This window comes from Aulonocara sp. 'chitande type north' Nkhata Bay, linkage group LG20 (genome assembly GCF_057382095.1).
Source record: "Aulonocara sp. 'chitande type north' Nkhata Bay isolate Kocher_YH1m ecotype deep benthic linkage group LG20, A_spYH_male_GT1.1, whole genome shotgun sequence".
Lineage (NCBI taxonomy): Eukaryota > Metazoa > Chordata > Actinopteri > Cichliformes > Cichlidae > Aulonocara > Aulonocara sp. 'chitande type north' Nkhata Bay.
In genome coordinates this window covers 9,009,832-9,020,898 of record NC_141363.1, presented here as the reverse complement: position 1 = coordinate 9,020,898, position 11,067 = coordinate 9,009,832, and the positions used below count along the sequence as shown (strand labels likewise).

At 39.7% G+C, this 11,067-nt stretch overlaps 1 protein-coding gene across 5 annotated transcripts; it reads left to right on the top strand.

Annotated features, from left to right (window-relative positions):
* The first annotated feature begins 356 nt into the window (after positions 1 to 356).
* borcs6 (BLOC-1 related complex subunit 6) lies at positions 357 to 10,832 on the top strand. 5 transcript variants are annotated; one of them, XM_086277467.1, is made up of 7 exons: positions 357 to 437; positions 2,320 to 2,939; positions 3,310 to 3,496; positions 3,701 to 3,883; positions 6,530 to 6,693; positions 7,259 to 7,342; positions 7,731 to 10,832. In XM_086277467.1, the coding sequence occupies exons 2-7, from the start codon at positions 2,328 to 2,330 to the stop codon at positions 7,854 to 7,856; spliced, it is 1,356 nt and encodes a 451-aa protein (XP_086133593.1). In that variant the 5' UTR covers positions 357 to 437; positions 2,320 to 2,327; the 3' UTR covers positions 7,857 to 10,832. The 5 variants fall into 5 exon arrangements, with proteins under 5 accessions (XP_086133593.1, XP_086133591.1, XP_086133590.1 ...); XM_086277465.1 differs by having other exon boundaries at positions 358 to 437; positions 2,317 to 2,939; XM_086277464.1 differs by lacking the exon at positions 357 to 437 and adding an exon at positions 461 to 508 and having other exon boundaries at positions 2,317 to 2,939.
* Positions 10,833 to 11,067: the final 235 nt, after the last annotated feature.

Genomic DNA, 11,067 nt, shown 5'->3' with positions numbered 1-11,067 from the left:
TTTGTACATCTGTGGAAAATGTGTTGCTGTATTTTGATACATTTTACAGCTTATTCTGCTGATAAAGACATCTCTCACTGCCATTCATACTAAACCAAAGTAACTAAGTAACAGATTAAATAGAAACAAAGTACAAAGAAGTAACAGAACCTTTATGTTTTATAACAGGATAATCTGAGACATTTTTTAATGAAATTTTACAAATTATTTTTCACATTTAAACCCAAAGAGTCGTGCTGACAGAACTTTTTTTCTTTCGTATAACATATATATCTATATATCTATCTATATCTATATATCTATCTATCTATACATATATATATATGTTTAATGATGGCTTTTGCAGGCCGGAACATTTCTTTCGGAACTTGACGCGGAAGGATATTTTTTATCGGACTCGGTTGTTGCTTACATCTATCAGGATAGAAACTCCTCAGGTGAGTGTTTTTATCGCCTAACGGAGCTCTGTAGCGCTGCTGTATGAGCCTGTTTGTGGGTAACTGCGAAGGTTAGCACTAAATGTACGTTTTGATGTAGCCGTGTCAAACAATAAAAGCCAGCTGTGAGTGTTCTGGGAGTTGGAGGCCTGGACTGCTAATGTTAGCCGCGCTGCGCTAACGTCATTTAACTGCACTGGCAGCTGAAAGGGAGCTAGCAAGGCGACTCTGACAGCACTACGACAACTTCCTCAGCGCTGGCAGACACTTATGCTTGTCAGGGTTTTTTTTCTTACTTCCTCTTTGTTTGTCACACAGTAATTTTCGGGCGTTGCTGTCTTAAAATTTGGAAATATAAGCTAATATTAACACTAAGGTAGCTTAGTATTGAGCTAAACCATTTAGTACGACGCCATTTCAGTCTTTATGAAAAATTGTTATGATCCATAAGTGTGTCAGCTAACACCGACGTGTTTAAATCTCTCGAAAATTCTCACAGCAGCCCCCTTCTTCTCACAGTCTAATTGTTTCCATTGTCTTGTACGTCATATGAGAGGTCAGGAGACCAAGCACATTATTCACTTATTCTACTTTTGAAGAGGAGTCAGTGAATTCAGTGGATGTACTCCTCTCCTTTTGTCTGTGGTTGTGCCTTTAGAGTTGTCTCTTTACAGCAGTAACGTAAGTCTCCTTACTCACATTAAGCATTTCTCATTGTGTTTATACGCACTGCTGTTGTTTCTACACATACTTCACTTTCTCATTGTGTTGATGCATTTTTCATTTGACTCTGATTCATGAAAACCAGTTTTTAACACTTTTGGCAGTCAGATTTTCAGATATCACTTACCTTAATGCTGTCTGGTATTGATTTAGTATTTTAAATTATATCAGTTTTAAAGCTTTTTCAACTATAAAGGGAAGAGCAAGGCCAGTTACACACACAGTAATAGCTGCCCTACAATATTCATTGGTGACAGATTGGACGTTGTCGACTGACTTTGCTTGGTTTGGCGTGAAAAACTTTTGTTTTAGTCTTTTGCACAGTTCAGTGTTATGAGAAATGGCTTAACTGTTTTGAGAACTGCTTTAGGAGTGGTGAGAACGATGTTCCTGATGCATCGAAGTGATCAAGACAAACCATAAACAGCTGCCATTGTTCAGCTACATGGCAAAATGTAGTTAACCTATTCTTACTTACATTTGATAATGTCCAGTTGTGGTCAGAAATCACAAAGAGATTAACATTTTACACCCAATTCTCGATTTTTCTTTTTTTGAAGTTATTAAAGATGTTTGTTGTGTAATCATTCCACTCAGGTAAAAGACCAGTTCAAGGAGATCATTAAAAGCCCAAAATTAAAGTGACATTAATGTCCATTATGATTGTATGCAAACTTTTGTTTGCTTTGCCTTTCTGTTGCATCCCATGTACTCAAAAATCTAGAAAATTCTCTTTACTGCTGTATATGTAAATAATCCATTGGATAAAATTCATAGGTTCTACCCACATCATCAGGCCCTAATGATGGATATTTGACCCCCTGACTCGTGTTTCTCAAGTACGATCTGGCCAAACCATTGAATACTCAATACTGTAGCAAAAAATGGCATTGAATGCTTGGTCAGACTCTTGACTTTGTTTACGACTTTTTTGATCAAACATTTTCTAATGTACTTTAGTGTTTAGCGCTGATGATTAAGGAAGGATAAGGGGATGAGATGGGTTCATGTTTTTAAAAAATGGTTTGTATGAAAAATGTTATTTTGGTATGTGGGAAAACCCTTTTAGCTCATGGTAAAACCAGTTAATTTAATTATAGATTTAAAAGGCAGAGTCACTTCCAGGTTTCCAGTAATGTTCTTTCTTTGTAATCAGCAGGCGGAGGGATGAGTCTCTCCCCTGTGATTGGCACAGAAGTGCCAGAAACGGCAAACGGGGTAGCGACACCTGTTGCACTGGAGAATGGCCCTCAAGCTCCGGTCTCAGTGAAATGTTCAAGTAGAGTACCAGGTACCGGGGAGGCATCTGTGGATGAGTCCCACATGCACACAGAGAACCATGCTGATGCTAATATGGAAAACCTAGTTCACCATGGGAAAGGCCACTTGGACACAGAGATGGACATGAATGAGAGAACCTCTAGCTTATCATTACAAAGCCCTGAGGAGGCAAACCCCTCCCTCCCCACGGTGACAGGCACAGGAGAAACAGATCTAGGATCCAAAGACATTCCTGATGAAACCTCTAAGACTGTGGACCCTGCTGATGCAGTTCTTCTGTGGGACTCAGCATTGCACAGGCAGTCCAAAGACTCGTATCAGCAAGGACACCCAGTCACCACAGAAAGGCAGCAGACAGAAGCAGAGACTGCAGATGGAGGCTCCAACAGCCAAGAGGAGGATGTAGATGGAGAGACAGAGAAACAGGATGTGGAGGAGGATGAGAAGAATGAAAACAAGTTGGAGAATCAGCGCGCCGGAAGGAGAACAAAGGTGGAAGTGAGTGGAGTGCCGGATTATTGTTCTGACATTTCAGGTTTATTAGATTGTGTGTACCGAAGAGAGAATGATGTCAGCAGATGTAATGAGAACTAAAGCCAGCGCAAATAAATGTAGCTGAGTCATCAGAACATGACCTCTTTCAGACAAATTTCAGTAGGATTAAAATAAAGTGCAGCGTGCTGACTATCAATGATTGACAAGATGATTGTCGTTATTTTAGAGTGAATAAACCTAGGAGTGAGAAAAGAAGCCGTCTATCAAAGAAAAGCGTGGCCACTGTAAACGACAGGAGATATGTGTAGCTCCACATGGTTCAGTAAATTTTCTCTACTTTTTTTATTTTTTATTTGTTCTCCAAAATTTCCAGTCTTCACAACGCTACTCATCTTCAGCCCCTGGTCCGAGTACCTCCACCTCTTCTTCTCCTCCACCTCCTCTTCTTTCTTCAGATGATACCCCTTGCCCTCCTCACATCATGGCCCAGGTCTGGGTTCGCAATGTGCGGGGAATGCAGGACAGCAAGAGCCTGGATGAAATTAGTCAAGCGTGTGGAGGTAGATGTGCATCTTCCCGTGGTCTGGCTTTTTCTTCGTGTCTTTTCTAAACTGAGAAATGTAGAAAATCTTTTTCTGTAAAGCACCAGAGTGAAGTAAAAAGAAGTGGAATTTGTGACATTGTTTAACTTTTCTTCCACGTTGAACTGTGTTATTGACTATCGACAGTGTTTTGTAACCACAAGTTGTTGATATTGGTTGCAGGTGGTTCAGGGGCTCGAGGAGGGGGCAGAAGTGGCCAGTCAGAGGGCCGAAGGGCCACCATCTCCTCGGCTTTGGAACTAGAGGGTACAGTCAGTCATGATGGAGACCTGACTAACTTCATCACAAAAAACCTCGAGCAGAAGATCAAAATGAGCTCCAAGCCTAGTCTGGACTGCAGTGACTGTGAGTAAAGAGTCAGAGGAATAATTGACATTATTCAAACACAGTTTTTCTCCCTTTTTTTTTTTTTGTAAATTATGAAAACATTTTGTATTTCTTTATTAGTTTTTTATTCTAAGTGCAAACAGAAGAAACATGCATACTGTATGTGTGGACTGTATACAGTTTGTGCTGGTGTAGAGGACATGTAGATAGAGCTCTTTCATGACTGCTTGTACTCCTGCTGTAGAATATGGCATTTCAACAGGTTATTGGTATTTGTATAGCTGGTGGGACTGAACTGCAGTGACAGTTGTCTTCTTTAAGATTCACAGCCTGCTCCTCCTTGCAGAGGCAAACACACCCAGTCAGTGACTAGTCATCATTAATGCATTGCTTAGACCATAATAAGTAAATTGGAATTGAGGTACTAATTTAAGCAAATTAATTGCCATGGTTGGTTATCCTATTATGAACTGGCTTACTTGAATCCCTTAATGGCCTGTGGGGTCATTCAGTGACAGTTGATCAAGTGCATACAATCTGATCGGTGCAACTCAGATTTGCTTGAGAAAAGAATTCCACGGTAAAGACAGATGTGGTGATATATGTGTGAGTGTGGACTCTAAGCTGTATGGTTTACAGCTCTGTGTGGGCAACATTCAGACCTAAAGAGACAAGTTTACTTATAATGATGATTGCTTGATTTCACTAAAATATTTAGCTGTTAGATCTCTGATTGTAGATTTTACCTCAGGCAAACAAAGGCAGGTGCAACAGATTTATGTAACAAGAATAACTGTCAGACAAATTCCATTTGATCTTTTTTACAGGTTTTACTGGTTTGAGCCGTTGCTCATGTCGAGGTTGCTGGGTCAGAGCTCTGAATAGTTTTAGCTTTGGTGTCTTTTCCTTTCTTAGCTACTTTATAATGCCCATGTTCAGCTGGGTGTGGTTGATATAAGTGTCTGGTTAGGTTTGATCCCCACCCCCCCTTTACAGTTTACTTTAGCAAACTTTGTGTCTTCACTCACAGTGAAAAGCTTCCACGCTTCACAACATGGTAGCATATGGCTGTCAATGTGCGCATGACTGTTCGTGTGCATCGCTGTGCATGTGTTGCCCATGCATAAACCAGACCGGTTCATGCATGGGACATTCCCGAGTCTCACCAACTGGAACTCGTCAGAGCAGAGAAGACTAAAAAAAATCATCCTTTTCTGGTCCCTGGCCTATCGATCGATGCATCTCTAGTAAATGTATAATTTTTCCTCCGAGCACGCAATAGCTGCAGTTGACTGGTTTGTCGTTATCACACAATGTTAATGCGGTACAAGCTAAGCAATTCATGCAGTCGCTATTTTTTTAAGTTATTTATTTTACTTTCTGTCTCAGTAGATTGAGTGAAAAATCATGTGACTGACTCAAGGAAAGATGTGTTTATTCAGTTAGGAAGTGCACCATATATACAGATCGTTACAGTTGAAGAGTAGTTAAGTGTTGAAACATCACTTGCTGCAGCAAATAATGAAATAAGGCAAAGCTAAAAACGTGACTAATGTCAGTGATGGTGCCAACATGAAGCAACAAGCCATTCTAACAGGTAGATACTCTACACTGTGTATGAATCAGGTTTATCCTGTCTTAGTGATTCTTACGTACTCAGGAAATGTTTCTGCATTAAGCTTTATGCTCATATCATTGAGAACAGTGTGGGAAATCTCTAAAAGTTACACTTTTGGTTAGTGAAACCCTCCACCAGTGCTTGTTTCCCTTCAGAGTCCTCTCTGCATAAGATTTTATAAGAGTAATAATTAAAAGGTGATTTTGTTCTTCCCCTCTCCTCATCTTCCCATTTTCCTGTGTGATTAAATTAGCCTAAGTCTGAGCTGTGGGGAGATGATGGAGACCCAACCCCAGGAGAAAAGGTTTTGTTTCTTTTTCCTCAAAATCCCACACGTGTGCCGCTGTCTCAGAAATTAAATCATCTATGTAGGTTCAGCAGGTCGACCTGGCAGAGCTTGTGCATTAGCAGCCATCCGTCTTGTCAGATTTTGCTGGAGTAAGACACAGAGCCCCTGCCCTTCACTCAGAAACCCCCCTGGATGAGAGTGTCAGCTAAACTGGCCTCTCAATTTAAACACAGGGCCACAGTCAATATGTCCTCTGTGGCAGCTCATTCTCTCTACCTGCTGATTCAATTAAGATTGATGACGCACAGACCTTGTTTAGACTGAAGGGATTTCTTAAAGGTCCTGCCACAGCCCGACAGAAACTTTTCAGAGGTTGAAACTGTTTTTGTTTTTAAATTCCAATTTATTGACTGGGGTTTGTTTAATCCAAGGTTTAATTACTCATGGCACTCTTGGCTAAGTGTGTAATTTGTTTCAATTTCTGAGAAACAGTCAAATAAAAATGTTTCATTTTATTCAGTGTTTCTTTTTCTTTTTTTTTTCCTTCCTCACTGTAGTTATAGTTTAATTTTGCATCCCACAGGTCCAAATAGAATTTGGTTCACTGCATTTCACTCAGAAGGCATATGCTTATCTCCTCCTCCAGTGTCCATAATTTTGCACTTTATAGATAATTCTGCTAATGGCTTATATAAAAAAGTATATTCTATATTAGCTATTCTATATTGTATATCTAATTTATGATGACTCTCACTAGCGGACTGTTCGGGTCCTATTTACCGAAGTCGAGGGTTGACACGGCGACCAGCGGATATACCACCCATTGATCCCACCGTCCTTTTGGACCTTCAGAGACACACCCAGGAAGTGGCACACAGTGTGGAGGTGATGATGCGGAGCCTCAATGGAACCATCCAAAATGTGAGTCTTAGTAGTTCTTTCTTCAAATCACCCTGTTTATGCTGTCGTCTGAGTCAGAAGTGTAACACGTACACGTCATTGAAGTCTGTGTATTACGTAGTAGTTTAAGGTGAGGATGGGTGTCACAGATGTCAGCTGAGAACAGCATTGCCTGGTGATGAGTCTCGATTTCTGCTTTGGATTCAGACGGTAGGGTCAGAATTTGGCATAAACAACATAAAAGCTTCCTGCCTTCCATCAACACCTCATATCACAAGTTCACTGTTGTCACCAGATATCAATCCAAAGAGCATCTTTCACATCATGGATGTGCAACCAACAAATCTGCAGCTGACTTTGTGATGCTTTCATGTTGACATCAATGTTCCCAGCACCTTGTTGAATCTATGCCATTAAGAGTTAATGCAGCTCTTAAGGCAAAAAGGGGTCTAACCCTGTAATAGCACTGCTGAGGGTGTATGTAGATATATTGCAGGGTCTTCATGTTTTATGTTACTATTTTATTTCTCCCCTTTTGTTTTTGTGCTATTCTTTAATCTCTCTCTTAACCATCTCTTTTATGCAGATGACAGCTCTGAGTGTGGGGTATATCCAGACCTACAGAGACTCAGTGGACAGCCTGGGAGAGTCTGTAGATATGAGTATAAAGGTGACATGTAATTTCTGTTCCTTTCACATAATGTGACAAGTAAAGATTGCTGTTTGCTGGGTCCACCAGAGCATGCATTATGAACCTTTACTACCTAATTAGCTAAATAATAGTGATAGCCCAGCTTATGTCATTTTGCAGGATTTTCCTTGGACACGAGTTTTGTTTATGGGTTTGGATTTTGGATTGTAGTCGCTACATGATAGGTCACTTTACAGAAATATGATTTAACATAAGGCATTCCTAACTTGTGAACCTGAAAAGAAACTGTTAATGAGGAAAAACCTTAAATTAGGACCACAGTGGGAAACCCCCTCACATTATTTTTTTAAAGTACAAATTATTCCTTTTCTGATAAATTCTGTCGTCCATGTTTTTGCCTCCACAGGGCATGTATACACTAATGGCTCGCTGCGAGGAGTTGGATCGTTCCATGCAGCCCATACACAACCTGGCTACGCAGATACGCGATATCAAACGCACCCTTGACACTCTGGAGGCAATTTGCAAGTAACACCATAAACAAACATCCCAGATGCAAAGGTCTAGCATCAGGCGCATGTGTGCAACCCACCCACCCATGTGCAGGTAGCACACACACACATACTGCAGCGAAGACACCCGTGGAGTCCGGGAACTGTTGCTGCTCGGCATGTTGGATTATTGGCACTCCTAGTTCCTCTGGACTGGCTTAGACGTTCCTCATGTTTGTGTTGTGAGATCTCAGATGAACTGTGCTTATTTCGCTCTTCAGGCTGAGCTTTTTCCTTTTCACAACATTTACGCTATCCAAGTTGTCATGAAACAAAATCTCACAAATTAACCAATTTTAGAGACACTTGTACCGTGGACACATGCACATGGACAGATCTTTAAAGAAGGTGGGATAATGGGCTCTTTTTTTGTGTTTTGTTTTTTCACTTCACTGTCTAAAAGGAGTGAGTTGGTCTCCGTCCAGCCTGCTTGGTTCAGATTGCACTAACCTCTGTTCCCCACATGGAGGTGATGTTTCGTTCTCCGTCTCTCTGCCACTGGAGAGGCAATAATAAACTGCTCAGAAGGCGGTGACTTTTGCACAGGAACAGAAAGTCTATTTTTTAATCTTATGCAACAAGGGTCAGATTCTTTCACTGCAAGAGAAATTACAGTTGTGTCATGTCTGTTTGTCCTTACGTGTTTTGTGTTTTCAGTTTCCTCAGCATGCGTGCTTGTTCAAAAACACTGAAACTTTGTGCCACTGGGAACCAGTACAGTCCGTACTCTGTCAGTGCAGTCCAAGATGATGTTGAGTACATAACTGGAAAAATATGTTGTGCAGCCTTCGCAGTGGCTTTAAATATTACGTGTAAGATTAACAGCTTCAGGTATTTAATTTCCTTTGACTTTTAGATGCCATTTATAAGGCTGGATACTGACGTTGATCTCCTGATTTTAATTCTTCATTATTCAGCTGCATCACATCTTGAGAACCTAAATTCTTACATCCTATAAAACTGTAAAACTAAGTAAAGTGCATCTGATGGGCTAAATTGTAAAACACAATCAAGGGGCAGCATAATTGTGCGTAACTTAAAAATAAAAGCATTGTAACTTTGAGCACACGCAGGACTGAATGTCTCATCTCATTCTCGTTAGCACTGTTTGTGCTGAGATGGCTAGCTTACATTAGCAACCCAAGAGACTGACTGGATTAAGTAAATTCATGACTTGCGTGCCTCCATAACTTGTAGCCAGAGATAACATCTCATCTTGTCATCAAACACAAACCAAGGGCTCAGATCAGTGTGCAGTCTTCTTTTTTTCAGTCTGTCCCCCTCATGATTATAGTCGTGACTCAATGTGGCTTTATAAAACAAGATTCATGTGCACATTGTGACAACTCTATTTCCAAGGTTTAAACACTTTACACTCTATGCAGCTCTGACTGAAACCACTTAGAAAAATTAACCACTGCAGCCACACAAAACTGAGAATAACGAGAGAAAAAAAAAGCGAAGATTGATTTCCAGTGAAATCTAAAGCTGTTGAAAGTCTTTTTATTTCCAGGCGAGTAACTACAAAAACACTGCTCAGTGTCATTAATTGTATCGTGTTTGGTTAGGTTCCTGTTCACCCAATTTAAAGAAATGATTTATGCATTAGAATTTGCTCCATTCAAAAACACATTTTAAATCCATTAAACTGCTCTTGAATGATTGTGAGGGCTTTGCCAGCTTTGGACTTAAATCAGCTGCTAAACGTGGTGAATGACTCAAGTTGGAGATTTTGTAGCTTTCTGTTTTACTTTGGTGAAGATGGGTACTTTTGCATTTAATAAATGTGTTTGAAACATGGAAAATCAAATGCTAAAAATTAATTTTGATTCACAGTTCTGACTTTTGATTGCACCGAAGGGTTGGAGAGAAATTACTCAGACAGCAGATAAACTGTTGTGCAACTTTTTATAATGTCAGCACAGTGGACACAGTGTTACAACAAAAAAGAGCTACGGCCTGTGGATGTGAGCTAAGGTGGTTTACTTAAGCATTTATTAATTTACCCAATGATAAAGCCAGTGAGTGCAGCGTCGCCCTGCTGTTGTTCCCAGCCTTTCTTAATTTAATGAAATGTCTGCTGTAATTGCACTTGTAGGATTAATCTAGATCAGAGTATGTGTTGAAGATCTTCATTCTAAGAGCGAACCTTATTATAGATGTCATTTGGAATGAGGAGTCTTGTTTTGGTTGTCTTACACTGGACTCTGCATACATTTTTGTCAGTAGCGTTTCAAGATTGATCCAAACCAAATACTGAAGTCATTTTTAATCTAAAATGTTGTCTGAGCAATACTGTAAGCAAGGTAAGTATACATTTTAATCTTGAACATAATATTGAAGCTTAATTCAGCCATTAAATCACTTTCAAACATCTTTACGAAGTGTCATATGTGGATGTGGAGCTCAGAGCAGCGCATTAACTCTGCAAAACGTGCCCCTCTATGTCGCTCTGCACTTGTTATCATCAGTGCGGTAAAGATCAAACCAAAAAATACATTCAATTGGTTATGATTGCTGTTTGTGTAAAACTGCTCTTTGGTTTCTTAATTACGTCCCTTGAACCTCGTTGGAAAGGGTTTTAGCCAGGAAATTTTATTAAAATTTCAAGGTATATAGTAAAGTTAATATTCATCCAGGTTCCCTCAGTTATACGTATACCAGTACATGTGTGTAAAGATGTAAATGCTGTTTTGTAGGAGAGTGTAAAGTAAAAAAAAAAATGTTACTGGAAGACTTGATAGATATTTGAGGCAAGAGAAACATCATAGAGCTGTGATGTAAGAGAGGAAATGTCATTTTCTTGTTTTGTTTTTTAAATTCTGTTTTACAATCAGAGGCACCTGTGTACATATGATCTCTTTCTGTAACTAAAATGATTTAGATACCTTTGTCTTGACTGTATATTTTATTGAAAAATAAATTTACAGAAGCTGCAAAAAACCCAAACATTTGGAGCTTTTTTTTTAACAGAATACCACCTCCAGTATTCTGTTACAGTCCTGTGATTAAAAATGAATCTTTACTGCTGCCAGAGGAGTGTAAGTAGCAGTCAGGAGGAAAGACATCAGCAGTGAAGTAAAGTAAAGAAGCAATTGTTGCTGCCCATCAGTCTGCAAAGGGTTAAAAAGCTACTTGCGAACAATTTAAAGTCCATCATTCTACAGTGAGAAAGATTATTCACCTTCCCAC